The following is a 23,691-nucleotide window of genomic DNA, read 5'->3' as shown; positions in this document are numbered from 1 at the left end:
GCACTGGGATCTTGGAGTTTCTCTGAAAAGCCCAGCAGGCTTTCAACCCGTCACACACCAGATGACAGACAAGCTCTGCTCTACTTGTGCTATGCTGCCATCCAATGGTGACATGCTTAAAAAGGAAAAAACAAGGCAAAAGCTCACCCAATGAATGAATTCTGTTACAGCTTTGAAAAATAGTAGGCTTTATTTTCTAATGGTGGTATTTACAGGTGGCGTGGCCTGCTATCTTGATACATGTGGTCAAAAAAAAAAAAACCCCAGAAAAACATATTTCAGGCAGACGAAGTGTAACCAAATTTACTACTGACATCGGGATATGGACAAAATAAATATCCTATCTAAATCAATGCAGTTGTTTAAAAATGATAAAATATGAGGCTTCGGCATTGCCCTTCAGCATCCAGTGAGTAAACATATGCACTTTCCTGCATACATGTGACACCCCCCCCCCCGAAATTACTCTAACAGGCTTCTGGTGCTGCTTATAAAACAATCATTACAGAATCACAGAATAACATGAAATCTTGATTTAGCACACAAAGAGTAAAATAATACATTAGAAAAATCACTACATTTAAAACAAGCGGCTGAAATCAAACATGAATGATGTCTGATATTGTTTGGGTGCCAGAGGCAGAGCAACTGTGGATACAGCTTGCGTGTCTGACTTTTCAAACGCTTCACATTGGAAGCATTTTGTCATAAAAGTCTTCACACTAAAGAAATAGTTTAGTGGTTTGTTAGTCAATAAATGGTGACTTATATGCCACCATTACAGGATATGTTTTCTTTTTTTAAAAAATTGTGATAATTTGTTGGGCCGTGAATCAAGGCGCGCTGTAAACACAACCTCAGCAACGGTAATTTAGCAAACTGAGCAGAATGTATCAAACTGATTCCAAACGATCTCTTGATAACATTGTCGGCTCTTGATATGAAAGCTGTAGCCACTGTGGCTCAAGTGATCTATGAAATTATCAATGACACATTTGGATACTAATACAATAAGCTCTCCATAAATAATACAAACAACCTTAAATTCTGACAAATAATATTCTCTTTTACATCAATATACAAACAATATAAGAAAAGATCATAAATATACGGCGCAAACTGGCGCCCCAAACATTCCATAAACATTAATAGTACTGTTTCATAAATGCAATATGATTAAATTACATTGTCGGCTGACGTTGTGATGGAAAAACATTAAAATTTGAATAAACTAGTACGCCAAGAACTCTGGCTTTAACATGCTGTGGTGAAACTGCAAAGATTGGTGGCTGTTCGCTGAAACATTCATGTGAAACAACACATGTGCGAGAAGACGGAAGAAGCTTACTAAAGTAATAGATGAAAATGAACACGTGGGAAATGCTCTCCTTGGGAGGGGGGGGGGGGGGTTTGCCATGTGTAAAACTCAATCATTAAGAAATATGAAGCCTTGAATTTTCCATACTGGGCTGAATATTTTACATATTTTGGCGTATCCTATACATATTCTAAATAAATTACACACAGTATCGGTTTATATGCCATTCTAGAACAAACTGTCAATGTGGGCGGCTGACGAGCCTCAGTACTACACGTGTGGTAGCCGTTTTTCCCAGAAAGATTTATGTACAAATACTGTTTCTGTAGTATCTACATAGTTCTATGTACTCGTAGAAATAACAGAATTTAAAATGTGCCAAAAGATACACTTCACACTCAGCATGGTTTAAAACTTTCCAGAATTGTTGTCCTACAGCATTATTTTCAACCATATTTTTTTTAATAAAATACATAATAGATGTTCCGTTATTACAATTTGCCTGGAGATACTGACATGTAATGTTTTCTTTTTTATTTATTTGTTGCTGTGTATGTAGAATAAGGGACAGAATATAAAGAATATATGTCTGAGATAAAAAATTACTAATGCATAAGGAGAGTTAAAGTCTACCTCAGCACGGTGGGATTCATGTTAAGAAAAACAAAACAGCAGAGCAGGGGACGGTATGAACACGATGTCAAGTTTTTTGTTTTCGTTTCCCTGATAGCGCAACGTCCCCCCCACATATGAATGACGGCAGGCACTTGAATGTCATCGCTGTGCGCGTGTATGAGGAAAGTGGCAGATAGTCACATGAGACCGATAGTCTTTAGAGAGTGTTTCTTGGAAAACAAATCGTGGAAGAGAGCCGCTTCCTCCTCAAGATTCCATGTCGTCTTCGTCGAAAGATGGTGGCACGAAGCTGATGACCTCGTCGTAGGTTAAGGCTGAGAACAGATAATTGAAATTACTTTCCAACGTACAGAATAAATAACCTTTAAAATCTATTTGGTTTCTAACAACTCACCTTTCCATTCCTCAATTTCCAGCTCACGGCTTTCAAAGCTCTGGTCGTAAGGCTCTGCTTCAGGCTCGTCATCTGGATCGTGATACTGGGCAAAGTAAGGGTGGGCCAGAGCCTCAGATGCTGTGATCCGCTTGTCTGTATCAAGCACCAACATTTTCTCCAGCAAATCCACCGCTAAAAGAAAGAAAGGAGACAAAGGTGAGTATGAGAAAAACTACAGGTCAGAGCAAAAAGGTCCAGAATGCTAACTTTTCTGTCAATATATGTACTGTGACCACGGTCGATGCTCATATTAACTATGGGCAGCCTTTCAAATAATGGCATCAGCTTCTGTTTGTGTAAGAAAAAAGGTCAGCCTATACTAAACACTTTGATTCCAGTGATCCCAGCTCCATTAAAATGCTGTGCTGGGACCTTAAGAGAGCTTCTATAAACTACTGAATCATGGGGTGTGCTTAGTTTTTCACAGCACTGCACAGAGTCTTGTGAAAACCTTCTTTTTCACATGACTGTATGCAGTGAAGACTTTGAAGAAACTGTGTGTGATCTGGTACCTAGTCGGTACCAGATGTACGGGTCGTTTAATCCAATTGTTTTACATTTTAATTGATACCCAATGCCAATAAAGTCTTTTGTCCTAATGTTATGCAGCCATCTTCCACCAGATGGAGCATGGTTGCTGAGAAACACCATAAATCTATTAATCTGGGCCCGATTTTGGGGGTTAACGCTTTTACTGTTAGTTTTTTTAAAGGAGAAAAAATGACATCATGCATACAAACGGGGGGAATAAGCTTTCCCTGATGGGTGGATGGGCTTTTGATAGGGTGAGGAGTTCAGTCATTCATGATGTCGACCCCTGGGTAAAGGGTTCCGACTGGGCATGTTCTACCGAGAGGAGGCCCAGAGGAGACCCGGGACCAAGTCGAGATAATACGGTCGGGGAATGCATCAATTTTTCCCTGGACAAGCTGGAGGACTTTTTTTTTTTTTTTTTAAGTGGTTATCATGAATTTTTTATCTGCGTGCGTCATTCATAATGCAGCTTTGCAGAGTTTTTGACATTAAACAGTTTCCAAAACTTGATACCAGAGTCTCTTAGTTTAAGAGTAGTTGGTTAGTCTAATTTTTTTTCCTCGTTTAGTCGACTAGAAAATCAGTCACCAGGAACATCCCCAGTCTAAAAGCATTTTATCTAAAGCATTTATACAAATACTGCGTGCTGTAAAATGCATCAAGTCAGTGACGGAATAATCCTACAGTGACATCCCCTAGATTATCTGCTGAAGAGCTCTTTATGACTCGAGGTGACAAAAGTTAATGTAGCTTGTTCACGTTACATAACTTGACATTGGTTACGTGAAATAATTTCCTGATGTGGTACGAGATGCACATGAGAAAGCACCCTTCACTAATCCAACTCGGCTGTCACCTGTATCCATTCTGTGTTTTTTTTTTTAACTTGATTGATTTAACATGCATAGCAATCAGGGTTTTTCCTGGCGTGGAGCTGGTCTTTGTGCAGTAACTACACATACAAGCACAAATGCTTCATGTAAAGCAGAGCAAATGAGACACTGTTATTTCATGCCAGTGCTAATTGTTTTTCCTTTTGCACTAGCTAAAGCTAAAAAAAACCCCCACTGTGATAAAAAAAAAATCTTGCCAAAACAAATACAGATGAAACCGCCCCCCCATTATTATAACTACCACCACTAGAGGGAGCCAGTGAGCCAATAGCAGCCTAACCCAATGGTGTCATTCTGAAAGAGGAACTTACCAAGAGGGTTGGCACCAATAAACACGTCAGCAAAGTTTCTCTTTGGCATCTGGGGAAGTGAGTTGATATAGTTCCTCGCCTGTGAGAAAACAGAAACAAAGAAGTGTACTGTAAAAGCAAACTGCAGAAGATTTCCAAGTAATAAGGCAGCTTTTAAACTGTAAAAACTTGCAATATTTCAATAGAACTACAATGCTAAACTGAATTTGCCTGTTGCAAGACAAACTGTACATCCTCCCATTAAGCCATGTTCCAAGCATTTTAACTAACACCCAAATCACATGCATTACATAAACACTGTGGTATTATTTTCATAGTCAAATAGGATAGATGATCAGAACACGCTGGCTGCACTGGCAGAGCACTCTCATAAGCCTTGCTGTGACAAGCATGACAAGTCAAAGAGGAAAAAGGGAATGTGTGGCGTGAGAGCAGAGGACAGTATGCAGAAAGGAACTGGTAGGATATATTTTAAACATCAAGTCTAGCTGCATTTATCTCTAAACAGTAATGTAGCTATCAGCTGATGGATGACTGCAGCATGGCCCTGATTCCGGCTGTGGGGAAGAGACGGGGCATGTGGGAAGACGAAGGGAACTTGTCTCACCTCGTGGCTGGGCATCCTGCTTATTAGGGAGGCTGGGGGCGTCCCTGTCAGGCGCATTATCTGCTGCAGCTGGTTTATATCTAAACCTTCTGAGTCAAGGGGTATCATAACATGGAGGTCAGCACATCAAAGAGCAGGTGTAGTTAGGAAGGTGGATGTATAGAAAGGATAGGGACTGGGGTGGGAACACACATGGGGTGAGGATGAGGAGGATGTGAAAGAAAGGAAGACAGTTTCTAAACTTTAATATAAAGAAAACCTTCATTGTCTGCAACCTATATTCAGATAATCACGAACACTGTGGCCCAGTTTGGCACTAACGTTTTTGTTACTGTCACACAAAAGTTATCAGCGGGGCTCTGAAAAAAGTCGTAGTGCATGCTGGAAAGAAGCAGAAATCAAAGCACTGTGCTCAAATGGGATAAAAGCAGAGTGTTAAGAGCAAAACAGGTGCAGCTAAGAGGTAGTAGCATTGACACCAGGTCGTAAAATAAAGAGCCAGGGCAACACAAAGGCAACAGGGAGGATGGGCAATGCAAAAGAAAAGGAAAAAACAAATAAATAAAACAAAACTGGATGGGATGGCACTCACAGACTCTGAAGAGATTTTCATCAAGAGCTCGGGCCCTGGCGTTCCGACGAGCATCATTATAAGCTTCAACTGATCAATATCTACCACACTCACATGAAGGAAAACAGAAAGGATGGAGGACGTAACGGGGACAGAGGGGTGAGAGGTACAACTGTCGATGCTGTCGCCTGTAACTGATAACGGTCCACTTATTCAAAATAAAAGATATCAAGCACCAACTTAAAATCATACAACGTCACACTGATAAATATTCACAGATGAGTTGAATATTACTATATCACTTACTGTGACTGTGTGAAGTATTAAAGTACTTAAAAATGACTGAATGTAGATGCAAGAGAAAATATCAAAGCAAATTATAAATGAAAGACCAGAAGCAATCAGAGTTGGAGGTGACATTGGTGGAGCTAACAGGCTACAGTGCTGTAGTTTCTGTGCCTGCTGTGGTGAAAAGGGAAAAGCAAAACTTCTACTTCACCCATCACAAACAAAACAGAAAGTCTGGCTGGAATTTTCATCCCTCAGACTCATGTGAGTTGAACATGGACGTTTTTGAAAGCTGCTTTTATTCTGGGCATGCTCTTTCATAAATGTAATTCCTGTTGTTTTCTACCTGAATTCTTGTTAGTGTCTAAAGAAGTCCTTGTTTTTGTTTCTCATCTGTCTGCTGGGTCAGGGATGAGATACTACTCTAGGTGGAGGAGCTCAAGTATCTTGAGGATCTTGCTCACGATTGAGGGAAGACTGGAGGGTGAGATTGACATACGGACTGGGGCAGTGTCTCTAGTGATACGGATGCATCGACCTGTTGTTGTGAAGAGAAGGCTCATAATAAAAGCTAAACCGTCGTTTTATTGATTAACCAAATCACCACAGGGTGAGGTGTGGGGTCATTCACATCGAAAGGAGGCAGTTTGGTGATTCGCACATCTGACTAGGATGCCTCCTGAATCCTTCCTAGGCATACCCTGTGACTTCGTATCCCCCCCCCCCCAGATGAGCTGGAAGAAATGGCTGCGGTAAGGGAAGTTTGGGTATCTCCGCTCAGACTGCTGACCTCATGACCCGAACCCAGACAGGCGGTAGAAAATGGATAGATGAATATGCATAAAATTAGGTGTGCAACTAGTGATTATAACTCACCGTGTAAATCTTATAAACAGTGATAAAACCATCACAGACTGTTGAATCTACAAAAAATTGAGAATCTGGAATAGAGTGTTTATAATTCTTAGTGCAGACAAGCTGAAACTATAAAATAATTGTCCACAAAGTTTCAGATAATCATTTGATCCATCAACAAAAATAAATGAACTAATTACTGCGTCTCCACTCTGCAAAAATGTCACCAGAAAGCATGCCAAGAATTCTCTAAATCACATCTAACGAGCAGTTTGAAGTGATTTGCTCATGCTACTGTTGACACACTACTACCTAGTACCCACAATATGAACCACATATAGTTGTAGTATGTCTACTATTTAACATTTTTAATCCCAGTGCTATGGGAGTGCACCTGTACTTACACTGTACAAAGGCTAATGAGATGCATTGTATCCACAATCCCTCCCATTCTACTCATGTGCAGAGATCAGCTTCCATTCAGACAAGTAAAAGGAGACAGACCAGAAAGACTGCTTGCTGTATATTCAAACAAGCACTGTGGGTTGGTAGCTCCACTACATCACAAAGCAGTTTCAACACATTCAAGCACACATACCCCTGCAAGGCATGCAGCGAAGAAGGTGTAGATCGGCTGATTGATTAGTTAGAGCAGGAATTATGAACACGTTATGAAACAGATTTTGATCTTTAACAAAACCACCAACTTGGTGGCGTATGCTACCTTCTATATTTAAAGGTGTGTGTGTGTGTGTGTGTGTGTGTGCGCGCGCGCTAATTTACAGGGTTTTCCGGTATGTTTTTATATCAAATCACATGACAGCTCTGCTGGTGTGTAAGGGTTTTGTGGGAGGGAAACAGGAAGGTAGTGTATCGTGGAAAAGCAGTGGAGATAAAAGTGGGCAGCACTGAGTCATAGACCACAGGGCACTATTAACTCCATATGAGAGTGTGTGTGTGCATATCATGCACATACACACACACTTTCCTGGCTATTCTGGCATGTAGCTCACTAAATTCAATACTCAGCAATGCTTTTAAGTCAGCCTGAAAAAGGTAAAAATGGTGCTTTTGTCTGTGCTTGCAACAGTGCTGCAGCAATAGATTCTGTGAGAGCCTGGCAGTGAGTGCACTGGACAACAATTCTTATATAACTAGTCTAATACATATTTGCAAACCGTGTGCATATAAGCAGATTGAACTCAACCAGTACCTCCTCCTAATCTAACACAGACCTGCAGGCTGGCTACAATCTGACATTTATTTTAGCAGCAGAGGTGGAAGGATACGGTCTGTGCCAGGGAAGAGCGTCCGTCCTGTAAGTAGTTCAGCCATGATGCAGCCCACCGACCAGATATCCACTATTAAATAAAAAGAAATCATTTCAAACATGCATCTCAACAAATCCTTTAGATATGACACAAATCCAAGCTTTTCAGCATAATGCAGAACAACACAGCTGTACGTGCATGCTGCACATGCATATGCAAATGCAACGATGTAATGGTATCATCCTGTAATCTTCACTACTTGCGGTGAATTCAACGAAGTCTGCCTTGTTCTTTTCAGATTTAAACGCTGCTTCCTGATGAGAGCTGAGACTGCAGTTTTGTGACAGCATCCTGACAATTTATGAAACTGTGAACGAACTGCGTTGCATTATGTTGTGTTACATGGGCGACGTTTAATTCAATAACTCTCACTGTTAAATAGGAAGAGAATTTCTTTACGACATAATGACAACAAATTCTATTTTTTTTTTTTCACAAACCAAACTTTTCAAAGCTGCTGGGGAAGGCACAGCTCAAAAGCACAGCTAAACAGCTTGCACAGTTTAAGTCCACATTCGTTTATTTGCCCATTTACACCAACACCACTTAATGCTTTGTAAAGAAAGTGTGAAGCAGAACTAAATGGCACTCAGCAAGGCAAACGTCTGTTTTGGATGATTTAGGCTGATGAAAAGGCCTCTAAACATCATGTTGAATAAACAAGAAAATTGAAAAGCTGTCCTAGTTTCTCTAAAGTTGTCTCCTTATTTATAGAGAAGAAAAAACTTAGTATCCTTGTATGATCACTGCACACATAACCCCCCCCCCCCCACATCATTGTAAACGCATGACTCTTGACTTGTAACAGATGTGCAAAAAGCTATTTCAACACAGTTTTATGAAACTGCACTCAAAACATGATTGAATGTCAGTGTGCGTACCGGTCATGTTGTAGTGCATCCAGTTGAGCATGATCTCCGGGGCGCGGTACCACCGTGTGGCTACGTATCCTGTCATTTCATCATCCGTGTGCCGTGCCAAACCAAAGTCCAGGATCTGAGTGATGCAACGATGCGTAGGCGACATAAAGACAACCAAATGAGACATGACTGAGCACCTTTAGCTCTACAGCAAGTTATATCGCATATGGTGAAGCTTGGATCTGAAACAATCAGTCTCCTCACCTTAAGCTCACAGTCTTCATTCACAGCCAGATTACTGGGCTTCAAATCCTGAGGAGAGAGGGGAAAAAAAAGAGTCCAGATGAGAATTTAGAAACAACAGGGAGACATCCTGCTGGTATTGCTACACATGTCATCATATTGCAAACATTTGTGTATGTTTTTTGTTTTTGCACTCATTCCTTCAATTATATTTTTATTCCACAATCAGAAACATAAAACATTCCAAACCAAATTTTTATTTTATTGTTGTGTTAATCTGATTACTTCAAGCTCTAGTGTATAGATTTAATAAAACACCATCCAGAAAAACTAAAGTGCCATTAATTGTTCTGTTCAGTTTAACCAGCATTGGACTGTTTTTCTTTGCAGACACTGACACATTCAGTGAGGCCATCACTTACTCTGTGGATGATATCTGCAGAGTGGATGTACTGTAGGGGGAAAAGAACATAAAAATATTTAAATGCAAATGCATCCATCCATATGGAAAGCATGCAGTCACAAAAAACACATCACTTACATTAGTGTGTATTAGCTTATGTCATTTTAAATGTACACCAGCTGAACTCCCAAGCGATAAAACGAGCAGAACATCAACATAACTAGTGTACATTTCTTTAAATAGTAATCATTCAGAAATACCACTAACATCTTCCTTCGTAGCCAATCATCTGCCTCAGCCTCCTCTTCTGTCCATAAATTTTCTCTGAGGTCCATATTCTTCGCCCAGTGTATCCACTTTCCCTCCTCTGCACATGCTCAGACCATCTTAGCCTTGCCTGTCTAGCTTTGTCTCCAAACTGCTCAACTTGAAACTGTCCTTGTGACATGGTCATTATCTCCATCCTGGTCACTCTCAGTTAAAATTGTAACATCTTCAGCTCGGCCTCTCGTCTTTTTGTCAGTGCCACCGTCTAAAAACTGTACAGCAGGTCTTACCTTCCCTTTCACTCTTGCTGCTATCCTTCTGTCACAGATGACCCATGACACACGTCTCCGCCCACTCCACCCTGCCTGCACTCTCTTCTTCTCCTCTCTTGTGCACTGTCTGTTGCATTAGATTGTTGGCCCCAGGTATTTGAATCTGTCCACCTTCACTAACTCTACTGCCTCTACACATCTTCACTATTACACCTGTCTCTCCCTCACTGACACACACATGTATTCTGTCTTATTTCTACTGAGTTTCATGCCTCTTCTCCAGAGCATACCTCCACCTCTCCATGTTTACTACAGACTACAGTATCATCTGCAAACATCACAGTCAGCGGACACCCCTACTGCACACCTCATCTGCCATTCTGCCCATCACCACTGCAAACACGAAGCAGATCCCTGATCCCCATCTTGAACACTTCTGTCACTCGTACTGCACACCTCACCACTGTCCTCATACATGTTGTGCACCATCCTGACTTCCTCATGCAGTACCACAGTTCCTCTCTTAGCACTCTATCATATGCTTTGTCTAGATCCACAAATATAAGCCAAAGTTTCAAAACCGTTCTCTCCTCTGAAATGTAACTACACCAACACAATCACAGCAACTCTGACATATCTGCTTGCTCTCAACAAGTGGCGTAAACAAGTGATTGACAAAGATAACACTTTCATGGAACAACAAAATCAAGTGTGTAATAGGCTGTAATCATACATGGTTTGCTCACATTACAAATACAAAAGCCAGTATTTTACTAGCTGTAGCTGTATCCAGTTAACTTTTTACAGTCTGTGTTAAGACTCAACTGAGCAGCATTTGTTCTTTCCTGCATTGCAACAATCTGCAAAAGAGGAACTGTTGAATTTTATCCATTCACTTTCAGTTGCCACTGTTTGCAGAAAATTTAAAAAAAAACAAAACAAAAAACAGTCACAAGAGTGGCACAGAAACCTCACTGCCAACTAGAATTCAGCTGGTCTAAACGCAGAACAATGCAGATGCATCTGTGGTCTAGTGAGTCAGCTTTGCCTGGTTCCACGAGGCACCGCTTTTGCACAGATTGAATGCAAGTCAACTTTTAGGAGCGGCCAGTTTTGAGTTGAAAATGAGGGCCTCGCTTACCTTTAAGCCTCTGAGGATCTGGTATATGAGGAACTGGACGTGGTCATCCGTGAGCTTCTGACACTTCACGATGTTGTTGAGGTCTGCCCCCATTAGGTGTGTCACCAAGTACCTGCAAATCAAACAGCCAACCAGATGTAATCTTATAATTCAGGAAAGTCTCTCTTTGATTTCTGCTGCAGCTTTATTTAGTTTAAACTTTAAAGATTTAATTTTTGCAGATTAGCATGTCTGTGTAAAGTGCAGCTAACGGTGTTTTTGATAAAAAATCATTCATCATTTTCTGTAAGAATTATTTCTAAATGTGGCAACTTAAAAGTTGGCAAGATTAAAGTGTTGAATACAGAAAAACAACACAACAGAAAAAAAACACACTTTTTTTTCTCAACAGCAAAATATTTAAACAGAAAGTAAACCACTTGAATGAGGCCAGCAGTGATTGTAGTATATATATGACCTCTTTAATCACACAGCACTAGTCCAAGGTCGTTGTCAAAGAACGAGGTGTTCGTTAATGGTCATGTGAAAAGATAAGCACCACGTCTTTGGCTAAACTTCACCTCGTGTATGAGATCGCGTTGAGGTTCATCTCACATTTCCACAAATGTGCAACATGCTGATGACGTTACACCATGCAGAGAATTCAAGGACGCTGATTGACTATTCTGCACACATACACTGCCAGATGGCTGTTACCATGGAGACTAGCTGTGATGTTCCTTAGGAGCACATGTTCACCCTACATTCACCTTGGCACCACTCGCCACATGCTGCTCCCTCATGAAGTTAAGAATCCTCGTGCATCTCTAACTAGTTTTGGCTATCGAGGTAATCTTGCGATTATCTGCTGGCACAAACGCTTTCATTGTGTAAAAAGTGAAGCTTATAGATGCTGAGACAGAAAGCAAGAAAATAAACAAACTGAAAGAGTAAGAAGGAGAAAAGCAGAGAGCAAAAAAGAAAGAAAGAGTGACTTACACATCGTTAAATTCCTCTAAGCTTGTCGCTGGTGTGAAAACATCTAAAAGGCCGATCACCTGAAGGAAAAACCGAGAGGTCAGAGGTTAGAGACAGTTAGCAACTGGTTGGTGTGTGAAGTTTAATTTAGTTAAATAAGCAAACACCCCACCCTGAATCACCATCTTATTATAAGAGAGGTTTAAGCACTGTAGTGATCTCAGCACCTAGGCTGTCAACGCCATTTTGCCTGACAAAAAAACAAAATAACAGATCATGTTATCCCAGCTGATCACGGTAACTGGGGTCCCAGCCAGGAGACTGGCCAAGAGGAGGTAGGGCCTGGCACAGGGCCTTGGCTGTGCTCTCCGTAAATAGGCCACATAAGGCCACAGACTACTGGAGGGGCCGTAGGGGTCCAGTGCAATGTGGATTGCAAATAGGGATGGAAATTGAGAACGGTTCTTGTAGAGCCAGACAGCAGCCTCCTTTTCTACCTGTTTGTGTTTCTAAAGTAGAATCGCTTTAAAGTCTCTTTGTGCTGGTTTTCATCTTTGTGTTCATACCTAAATACTAAAGGGAAAGATCACGTGTCCTCATTAGAATAGCTAGCCTGCAGGTTTATACTGTTAAATTATAATTATGTATCAGTGTGTTTCAGTTCATTTTACAGAGTAAAATGAAAGTAACGTAATGAGTAGTATAACAAATGTCTTTCTCCTGGGTGTAATTAACGTACTGCATTACTTTTAATAAAAGTCTTCTGTGTGATATGTGTAAAAGCTTGTTTTACTTTACTTTTTTTGACGAATGACGCAACACTGATCAGAACAAAGAGGGGAAATACCTCTAAGATCCATGTAATTCATTTGCATGAATGTAATGTCTTTGATATGCTGCTTAGAGATGGTGGTGCCTCTCAAAGTGAAGCCAATGAGAATCGATAAGAAATCAAATCGCTAAATTCTTATCAATTCCAAACCCTAATAGGAAACAATGCATATTGCACAGTATAGCAATAATAATAATTAAAAAACAACAATAATAAGCAAAGAATTTGTTGCTGATTTATGTTAAATTTAGTGTTAGCGCTACGTGCTGTGCTTAAGTTACCTCGTCTCTTCAAAGGAAGTAGTGAACATTATTTGGTTGATGCATTATTTAGGATAATCCACCAAGCTGACAGCACAGGCACCTTTCAGGTAGTTAAAGCTGCATGCAACTGGTTATGCTGGTTCCAACAATGCAAAGTTATTTATAATGGCTTATAAATGCTGGATGCATTATTCCTTTTTTTCCTCTAGCAATACAAAAGCTTTTAGAGATGGGGTGTGTTCTGGAGTCTTTAACCTAGAATACACTGCATTTACAGGGTCCTTCTCCCCTTTCCACAGTCTCTTGTACAATAAGTTTGTGATTGTATGAAAAAAAAAAACAACGTAATGTGTGAAAGTGACTAAATATGGATGCATACAATCACTACAGTTGAATATCTGCAGCTTCACGGTGCATCAAAATAAACTAAAGAAAGAAAAAACAGAAAGTCTTCTTATTTATGTGTCTTTCAGCAGTACGTGTATTGTACACACACTTCAGGCATGCATATACATATACTGGCAGAGAGCAGCCCTGAGTGCTACCCCCACCCCCTGGAGTCAGGGGAACTGAGGTAGATAGGTATTGTAAAAATACTGGAGCGACCCACCCACACAAGACCTAAATCTGCAGCTGATTGGTGGGCCACGGCCACAACAAACAGCCGATTGGTCCACTCAGGCTTTCCAAACTCAAAACTCGGGGAGTCTCCTGGCAACAGCATGAGCAAAACACAGAATCCCTCCCTATGTAAGCCACAGATATGTATTAAAGCACAGATGATTTATGAACAGAAAACCACCGCAACTTGATGTTTTTTTTCTTCTTCCTGTTAGTACACCAAAAAACCTGGCAGCAGCATGTTCACGCCGAGATAAGTGAGATTCTTTATCAGAATGACATTTCTACGCGATGTTACCGTCTTGCCTTCAACACAGCGATACAGGCACTGACTCTGTATAATCCTCCATAATCCGTATTCCACGTAAAACCTGTTTTTCAAATGCACTGGTGTGTTTTTTCCCACAGTGCCAGCGCACAGCGCAACACTAATTCCAAAACTGCTCGAGTTGTAACAGAAGTGAAATCAGGGCTTGTGCAAAAAACAGGATCTAAGAAAGAATTTTAAAAAAATACAGTAATGTGTGAATGCTGAGCCAAGCGCGCTCGGACTGAACCACAGCAAGTTCTGGCATGGGCGATGACGTTTCATATGAAACTTTTTTCACAATAAGGAGACCTGGATTTTTTTTACAGTGATCTGGCGTGTTCTTGTGTACATTTCTTCCAGGTGGCCTTTCATCTAAATACTTGTAAGGCAAGCTAAAAGGTGCGCTTCTTTCTCACATTTCCATAAGATTTGAATAACTTCTGCACAGCAGCTTCTAATCAGAGCAAACAGGCACACTCTGAGTAGCAACAATCCCAAATCAGATCTTCCATTTAATGACTTCATAGCTGTCATTTGTTAGAAAGACTACCCAACATGTGTTGTGATAGCTTCTAGAGTTGCTCAACACTTATTGCATGAATTCTGTGAGCGCCTGCAATGAGTTCTTAAAGCTAATTAAACAGTGCAGAATACAGCTAATATTACATTAAACTGTAACTTTACAAGATGGGCTTTCATTTAACTGTGAGATTTGTTGTACTGTTGTTAGGGGGTTTTCCCCTTTAAGACTTTCCATGCTTCTTACAGCTAAAGTTTTTTCCTCTGTGAGCATGCCTTCTGAAAATTTTCACTTCACAGCTGCTGCTGGCAGATGATATCTCATAAAGTCCACTTGCATATATTGTGGCAATCTAAATATTTCTACCTACGGCTAGTGGCAAACCGCTTCTCACACTGTACACTTCCCTCTTTTCTAGAAATATTTAAACTCATATACAACATTCACCAGGTGGATTTGTTTCCACACAGCACTCAAAAAGCCTTCATCTGCACGCCAGCTTGAGAAATAATTGCTCACATTTCAAAACACATAAAGATCCTGTCTCTCTGGTCAAAAGTGTAACCCCGGATGAAGCAACAGCACAGAAACCAGGAACAATGTTTGCGTTTTGTATGCGGGCAAGTGTCTGCATGTGCAGTATCTACACACACACACACCAAAGCAGTGATTATAGGCGGGAAACTCACACCAAAGGCAAAAAAGTTGAGATACTTAGCAAGATTTTTTTTTAAAGTTGCAGCTACAAAATAAGATTTAAAAAAAAGACACCACAGTAGGTGATGGGGCTGCAGATGTAAACCCATTTGGTGACTCATACCTCACCAAGCAACATCAAGCAATAGGCGTTAGACGCTAGCAGGGGAAAACCTCCGTTGTGATGTCCTGTTAGCATACACAGTTATTGCCTGAGGACAGTATACCTGTGCCTGCTCATGCTGACACATGAAAATACCAGAAGGACTAACACTGGGGTTTAAACATGACAGTTAAACTCTTGTTTTTTGAAAGGTTTTGTAGTCAGTTCCAGGTAGTTGACATGCAGATGCTGTGATGTTAAACTGAGAGTACCTATCCTTTCTTTGTAGGTGGCTCAAAGTCAAAACAATGCAGACGCTAGCAGAAATATCCTACCACACAGACTTATCACCATGTTATAGATGTGTCTTTACATGCTTTCCTTTTTTGAATTCCTGCACGAGCTACATGTTTTTTCAACTCTTTCATCGTCATTTTTCAGCAAGTTAACCCCTCAAGCGCCATCAATCCAGCCTGATCAATCCATCAGGCTTGTTACATCCACCAACTCAAAGATATGGTCAGAAGTCACGAAAGCGACTGATCCTTTTGTAAACCTCGTGTGCTTTTCCATGTCCACTTGCATGCCACAATTCCTTTAGACGTTAAATGCACAATAAATGTTGTGTAAATACTGAAAAAGAGGCGAGCAATCACTGCCGCTTGCTGAGAGGTGGAGGTGATGTTTCCCCAGTTGTAGGTGACTTACATTTTCATGCTTCATGTGTTTGAGCAGTCGCAGCTCTCTGTAGGTTCTCTTTGCATGGATGATGGACTGGAAAGGTCTGGACAACTTCTTCACTGCTACCTTCAGGTTCGTCTTCACATCAAACGCCGAGCTGAAAGAAAGGTAACGTGTGAAACGGGTGGGCTCTTAACAGAAAAAAGAAAATGCATCGCTACCAACAGCTGTCACATAAAAAACCCAAACATTTCTCAAACTGACAATGAGATTCTTCATTAGACTGCGTAGGTGTCTAACGCAGTAAACAAAGCAAATACTTACATAACACCAAGCGCTTGGTTTCAGTTCTTATTACACTCTACAGTCTAAAGTTGAATAGGGAACACGATTGAACCTGTTCTCGAATATCAGCTGCATGGTGGGCAATGACACAGGAGTGTGAAAATACAGCAGCTAATTACTGAAAAACAATTAACTGCACAACATGCTGGTTGATGATCAGCAGTCTCCAGATAGAGTAAAACATTCATCTATTATAGCGCTGCTGTAAACTGTTGTTTACATGCTAGAGTGTTGTAACATTAATGTAACCCAGCTGACTGTCTGACTTTGCACAAGATGTCCACAACCACTTGTGACTGACCACTGAAAGTCTGTTATTGCAGCTCTATTTGGAGAATTGGTTCTTTTTTTCCCCAGTCATTCAAGAAAAGCACGGCTGACGTCTTTTTGAAGGCCCAATCTGTCAAAACATTATTAGTAGTATTTTTATCACAGGAAGACAGCAAAACAGATCATTTTATGTAACAGGAACAAAACACACACAAAAAAAACACATAAGAAAAAGGTCTTGTAATTAAGTGTGTGGCCTCAATTTCCTCTTTTGTCTACACAACTGTCAACATTCAACAGCTGATTAATTCAAAACGGTTCAATGTGCTGGATATCTCATTTAACTCGAGCAAACTCAAAATTAGCAACTGCCTGATAAATGTGATGGAGATGTCACAGATCTTTATTTTTCTTCATTTCTGGTAATGGTTAATGTAGACGCCAAAAAGCATAGACACGAAAAAGATGAGTGAAATGAACGTGTTTTACTTATTTACAATAACAAATAATTGAGCACTGGTTGACTCTTAAGATTATTAGACAGACAATGTGAAAGAGAAGCTTGACATTGCTGTATTTCCTTTATCTGTGAGGGAAGGCAACCTACTTACAATTAACCACATTACTTCCAGGTCAGTCAGATACGGTACATCGTGCATAGATGATTGCAACATCTTTAAATCTGTGCTCCCATATGTGTGTTCGTTGTTGTTCCTGTTGTTATTTTTACACCGCAGACCAACTAAAACAAAAAGCAGGAACTGCATGGAGTGACACAAGGAAACCACCAGAACTAGACTAGCGGGCCAGTTTTTCTGTTGCCTTTCAGTTTAAAAGGAGATGGGAGTCAGTTTCTCTTGAAATGCTTTGCTCAAACTGTCGACCCTTTAACTGCACACGCCTATGGCTGAGAGTGCAACGCCACGCACAGGAGAAGTGTTAAAACTGATTCTGTGTGAGTGACAAAGCTATGACCCAGAGTGCAACACATCCATAATAAGAACATTAAGATAAGCACTATGTTTTTTCCAGTAAGGCTGAGATAATCTCCCACACCCAATGTACTCCATGTCAGAGGCTTGCAGAACAACTTTAATGTGTCAGCAGTGAGGGAAAACCCATAGTCAGTAAACAGTGTACCAATCCTAAATGGCAAAACAAAGGCACACGCACTCAAACTGCTGCTAATCTGTAGGGCAAACAAGATGGGTCTAAGCATACACTATCCAATTAGTCAGCAGTAAATGGAACTGCCATAAGAAATGGCCATAAAGCGTAGACTAAAAAAGGAGCAACGGCTTCACGGGGAAGTAGAGAGGCAGCACGCTGACTCACAGAAGGCCAGAGTGAGCAAACAGGCAAATATGTGCTGTAGATGAGTCGTCGAGATGTCTGTAGTAACTGTCTTATAATCGTAAGACGTGCACATGCATCGAGAAAGCTGGAAGGCTGCATTTGTGCACTCTTTATCTGAGCACATACATGTATACATTGGATTTCACATCAGAGCATGACGGGGTTCGTGTACGCCATCAACGTGATCGGCACTGCCAAATCTTACCACACGCAGTATCATTTTAAGTAACAAGCCATAACGTATGATCTGTTCATTATTGGTGAAATAATTGACACGGATTAAACTCAGAATTATAGCAACACTAGGGCTGCCACAAACGACTATTTTGATAGTCGACTAGTCACCGATTATTTTTGCGATTAGTCGACTAATCAGATCATGCATCCATTGGACGTACAGCGTACAGCTTATTGCACCAGCAGCATCTGCTCTTATATAACTATCATTAGCTTACAGCTTTAAGTGTTTATGGTATGTGCTAACTAAAAATAAAGACAAGATGATAGTTTATTAAATTTTAATGAAATTTGCAGATTGTTTCGGTGAAGTTTAATAAACTCCTTGCTATCTAAAATATAACGGGACACCGGAGTATATTCTCGAGCATCTCACACTTCTGATAATCAGTTGTCTGCTTGACGTTTATTCAGCTGTGTAAAAACTATAACTTTAATCTCAGCCAAACCGATTTACTCAGGAACAAATAAAATACTAAAAAAAAGCCAAACAATAACATTTTTAAGTTATCTAAGTGACTTATATATATTTAACCTGAGAAAGACGGCGGTGGGTTTGAAAACTATTTGCCGGGAGTCCGGTGTTCTCACGGGCTCTGGTGAGCCGTGCCCCCGGCTAGCTATCGAGCTAGTGGGTAACAGACGTCACCGAAAACGTCGGAGCGCTTTTGAAAATATGTGGTGTCTTGATAAACTGAGCAGATATTTGAGGTTTACACAGCTACATTCTCGCCTAAAAATATGTTAAACGTTTATTTTGTGACCCAGAAAGAATAATAAGAGTAATATTAAAACTAACTAGCTGCCGCCATTGTTGTAAACTGAGCTGGGCTGCGCTATGAATTCTGGGACACAGCTTCTTCTTCTTCGTGGTTTAACGGCAGCTGGCATCCTTGTACATGCAGTGCTGCCATCTTCTGTTTCAGTCCGTTATTACACTCTTAAATCCTACTACTTATTCCTGCATCTTTTGTGATCTTACAAAGCTTCAAACGACGCGTCGACTATTAAATCAATCGTCGACGATTTTGATAGTCGACGTAATCGTGACTAGTCGACTAATCGTGGCAGCCCTAAGCAACACATTACAATTTTTACTCTCTGTGTTGCATTAACACTTTGAGCCACATACTTCACCTTAGCGCAGGTCAAACGAGAAATGGTAGTAACACCTCTTTCTGAAAAACAAAAAAGAACCTCATCTAACCTGTATGTTTGTTAGGAACAACAATGCATCATAATCCTCAGTATACAGTCACGAAAGGAAGCAACCGTAAGACGACAGTCATGCAGGACACCGTGTCCTGAAAAACCAGTAAAACAATAGGTGAGAAGCAGCGTGAGTTCTGATGACTGCATTTCAGAGCAGCAACGCAGTCAATGCCACACTCCCAATCATCATCGTCATCATCAAGCTTTCCTGTAGCTGGGGACGAATCATCAGTTCATGATGAGTGCATTGTGGTGCAGGAAGTGTTTTAATATGCGCACACAATGACATAAGGCACAGCAGTTCTTGCGATAAGGCTTAATTTCCTCTGGGCCACTCAAACATCAATGTTAGACATTAAATAATATAATAAATATGGAAAGTGGGGTGACTTAATGATCTGGTGACGTTACAACCACGCTTACGTGCTTATCGTGTTTACTTGATCTTTGAAATAATCTCATTAGAGCCATATTCCAGCTAATAATAGCAATCATCATCGTTTAATTGATTTATCAATGGCGTTATTAACACAATCATTTTCCAAACCTGCTCAGTTAACAGACCTACAGATGGGGTCGGGGGTTGACTCACCTATGTCTACTCTATCACCTAGTCACACTCACAAATCAAAGTAATTTTAGAAGTTGGAAAACTTAAGTATGTTTTTAAAATCTAAAGAAATTGACTAGCAAGTGTTACCTACAGAGATTTGGCACAACAGGACATTCAGACCATGATTTTGCTTGCTAAAGCTGTCGGAGGGAAAAAAAACAAAAACTGCAAAAAGTCGTATTTGTGTTTTAGGGATTCAAACTCTAATCCATAACTTTATACCAAAATGAGGGGGTTTACTTTTCTGACATCACTGATGCATTTGGTCATAGACCTCACATGACCAGCTGCTAAAACCAAAGTCACAAAATTGGTGCTTTTGGGCATAAGCTGAAAAATCATTGCACTTTTCTCTGAGGTGACAACCCAAGGAGCCAGCCACAGTATGGAATATAATGAGCCTTGTGCAATTCTTTCTTCATCAGCAAAATATGAAACGCTAAATGCTGTCTGACAATGTAAAAAAAAAAAAAAAACAAAACAAAACAGGAGCACATAAAGCCATCATTCCAAGTAAAGAAGTTCTGAAGCTGTAACTTGCAGCTTAATAAATATAAACAGAATCATTTAGGTCGAATTTCAACTTCATGAATAAGAAATGTGTGTAAGCAGAGCCAGAGTTTACCCTGCATTATCAGCTGGAGCTGTGCAGAGTAAACTTTAGGTTCCAAATTTGCCAAAAACAGTTTAGGCCTGTCAATAACGAGTGTTAATCTCAGCATGCTTTGAAAGAGTGACCATGAAAACGGGAATCTGCGGATCTGAGAGTATGTCTTTGCACAACACTGACATTACAACATACATATGTAAAAAAAAATTAAAAAGCTTTGTGATACTGAGCAGCGTGCTCTTTACTGGCCTGTCTTTTCTTTTTATCTATGGCTAAGAATATTTCTGCTCTGTGTTAAAGTACCTACACACACCCTTAGCTGGGAAGCCTACAAATAAAAGTGCAAGGACACATTGAAATCCCAGCCAGCAGCTATTACTCCACACCAGCCGTGGCTATCCATTCAAGTCTGTCATTCAAAAAACAGTACAGCCAAGATATAAGTAGATATCAGTAGTGTTATTATCTTTGGTGTATGCGAGTGCAAAGTTGATCGGGCAATTCAAATGAAAAATCCACACAGTTAATGCCTGTTGGGCTGTTTTACTGAGTGGAGAACTCAAGCAACATTTTGGTGGAGACAACAAAGACTTGGCCCGCTGAGTGCCTGGGAGCATGTGCCCAGCTAACCAACAGCCGTGACATGTTGGTGGAGGAGCTATGAGGTTATTTATATTTTTCCAGATACCATCTGAAGGGCTTTAGAGGCACACTGCTCTCTGGACCACTCTAGTTGCAGATTTTTTATTCTTTTTTGTTTTTGGGAAGTTGCATTACGCAAAAGGTTTTTCACAAGAAAAGCTGACAGCTCCTTACAGAAAAAAAGCAAAAAAAAAAACCACAGGAATTTTCAAAAACTAGCTGCTTATGGCAGTGCTCACATTTTGCCTTGGAAGTGGTGCATTTTAAATTCGTAACAAGAATAAACCTCATTCAATGGTCATCTATGAACATATGCCTTGCATTTGGCTTTGGCACTGGTGCTTCCAAACCCAGTTATTGTCTTAAGGACAAAATGAGGTCATCCACCATCCACCACTAAAAAAAAACCCCGTTACAGTCAACAGCTGAAGAGATGAAAGTGCAGCCAAAATGAGTTGTAAAGTTGTAATTACGACCCGCTGCTGTCCATGACTTTGTACTGACTAGAAGGCGTCAGGGCTGATGCCACTACCTAACCTCGGGACCGTGAGTCATGCGTGTACCACAGCGGGCGAAAGGATGACATCATTCTAGAGTCGTCGACGTCGTCGGATGGGCTCCTGTAGAAAGCGCTCACTGTGCATGAGGGGGGCCTACTTTCCGAAAACCACGTGACGTTCTGGTACTCTGCAGGCTGCACCCAACTAGAAATGCATAATATATGCAATGTGCGGATGTGTAAAGTGACAGGCGGCACATACAGCAACACGGCAATTATTTCAAGTGGAAAACGCGTGCTTCGTGACGTCCTGGTTAACCCTTAAACTGTGTAATTGTTACAGATGTGATCTGATAAGGAAGAACACCCCGCCCCCCAACCAACCAACCACCACCACCTTTTTTTCCTTTTCTCTTTTTTTAAACCAGATGACGCAAGCATAGACATGCCGCACATGTAGCCTTCTGTTGATAAAAGATTTGTTTTTTTCAAAGCAGCAGTTAAACTTCGCCCTGGGGCCATCACTGTGCTTACCGTACGCTACAAGTTACACCAGGCTGTTCAGGCGACACGAGAAAGTAAAGCAACAAAGTCAGAAAAAAACGTGCACAAATCACAAACAATCCCCACCCGCCGAAAAAATGCGAGCTACTGTGGGGAGTGTGCACGGCTGAGCTACCGCGGCCCGAGTATTAGGACGTAAACAAAGGACACAAGTTATATCCCCGTGTCTTCCACGGACACCCTGCGCAGGCTGGTTAAGCAGCCCGGCGACAGATAGCTCTCCCGGGCCACTGTGGTTGGTGGGAAGTCGTTTGGTCGTTGTGCAATCGCGCTGTGTGTGTGTGTGCACTAGCTCTCTCGCTCGCTTCTGCTGTGCAACAACAACTTACCACACGGATCCGTAAGCACCGGAACCGACAGGAGATAAGTTCTGGTAGCGCTCCGGGACTTCCCACACGGTTTTGTTGAGCTCCTGTCGGTAAAACGTGGGTCTCTCCTTCTGCGACATTCCTGCGGATTCACCAGCCCCGCAGTGACAAAACAAGCCAGCGGAAACTTCTGCCCTCTCCTCTCCTCCCTGTGCGGCACGACGTGCGGTAGTGATGCTGCTCTGCAATAAAACTCTACACGGAGCCGACCCCGAACAAAGCAAAGAAAACCCAAAACAAAACAAAAAACTCCAGCCGTCTTGTCGTGCAAATTTCGGTGCAGTTGCGCAGGTAAAATCCCACTTCTCCGTGCACGCCGGGAGGGCCGTCTGAAGATAACTTCCCCTACGAAGCTCTTTGGGGTCAGGAAGCTCAGTCTGGCTTTCGCTGGATTTTTCGCCCTGTCCCCGCTTTGCTGGGCGCGCGGAAACGTGTACGCGTACGTCTCTTCGCTCCTACGTCAGCCAGTGCGCGCTCACGTAGCGATAAATTTATCTCGCGAGAAATTAGCCGCTATTGGGAAACTAGGGGATATCCCATCCCCACCGTGTACAGGAGCGGGAATCTCCCCCTCCCGTTATGTTAATTGCGACACGTTTCTCCTCTTTAAATGTTTACGTCAGGCAGTGGAACATACAAGTATGAAAATAGTTATCAGATGAGCAAATGAGCTCCGTTTTAACCATCTGAGAGAGATCTGACAGAGATCCTGCTTTAAGTTAAAAACAATAGGAATATCTGATAATATACAGGAGCAATATAACACTCACAGGGGACATCTTTAGCCGAGTAGTACCGTTTCCCTGCTACATTGCTCATTTACACTGTGGTACTTTAATAATACTTTATTAATGTGGTATTAATGCCAGACCATTACTTAATTATAGAGTCCTGACTGGTTAAACAAGCACAGCATTTAGGCCCTTTATATAATGCCCCCAAGCAAAACCTGGCTTGCTCTCACTAGCTGCATACCTGGTTGCAAATGAACCTTGACACCACCTGTATGTCAATAAGGTGTGACAG

At 41.2% G+C, this 23,691-nt stretch overlaps 1 protein-coding gene across 2 annotated transcripts; it reads right to left on the bottom strand.

The window, feature by feature from the left end:
- Positions 1 to 171: 171 nt before the first annotated feature.
- mapk14b (mitogen-activated protein kinase 14b) lies at positions 172 to 23,108 on the bottom strand. 2 transcript variants are annotated; one of them, XM_084928023.1, is made up of 12 exons: positions 22,627 to 23,108; positions 15,977 to 16,106; positions 11,945 to 12,003; positions 10,967 to 11,078; positions 9,306 to 9,335; positions 8,905 to 8,952; positions 8,662 to 8,776; positions 7,739 to 7,810; positions 5,328 to 5,407; positions 4,129 to 4,207; positions 2,349 to 2,522; positions 172 to 2,268 (listed from the first exon to the last, which is right to left on the bottom strand). In XM_084928023.1, the coding sequence occupies exons 1-12, from the start codon at positions 22,743 to 22,745 to the stop codon at positions 2,201 to 2,203; spliced, it is 1,086 nt and encodes a 361-aa protein (XP_084784149.1). In that variant the 5' UTR covers positions 22,746 to 23,108; the 3' UTR covers positions 172 to 2,200. The 2 variants fall into 2 exon arrangements, with proteins under 2 accessions (XP_084784149.1, XP_084784148.1); XM_084928022.1 differs by lacking the exon at positions 5,328 to 5,407 and adding an exon at positions 4,736 to 4,815 and having other exon boundaries at positions 22,627 to 23,106.
- Between the last annotated feature and the right edge of the window lie 583 nt (positions 23,109 to 23,691).

The sequence above is a fragment of the Perissodus microlepis genome, chromosome 5 (genome assembly GCF_051167445.1).
Source record: "Perissodus microlepis isolate ML-2025 ecotype Zambia chromosome 5, ASM5116744v1, whole genome shotgun sequence".
Classification (NCBI taxonomy): Eukaryota; Metazoa; Chordata; class Actinopteri; order Cichliformes; family Cichlidae; genus Perissodus; species Perissodus microlepis.
The sequence above is the reverse complement of the archived record's forward strand: the minus strand, read 5'-3'. Positions and strand labels throughout refer to the sequence as shown.

Bases quoted from the DNA above. Each gene is read 5' to 3' on its own strand.
- mapk14b (XM_084928023.1), bottom strand. From the start codon at position 22,745: ATGTCGCAGAAGGAGAGACCCACGTTTTACCGACAGGAGCTCAACAAA. The intron at 12,004-15,976 runs GTAAGTCACCTA...TTTTTCCTTCAG, and splicing joins AACACATGAAGCATGAAAAT to GTGATCGGCCTTTTAGATGT. The intron at 5,408-7,738 runs GTATCCTTCCAC...TGAGTGTGGTAG, and splicing joins GCTCTTCCCTGGCACAGACC to ATATTGATCAGTTGAAGCTT.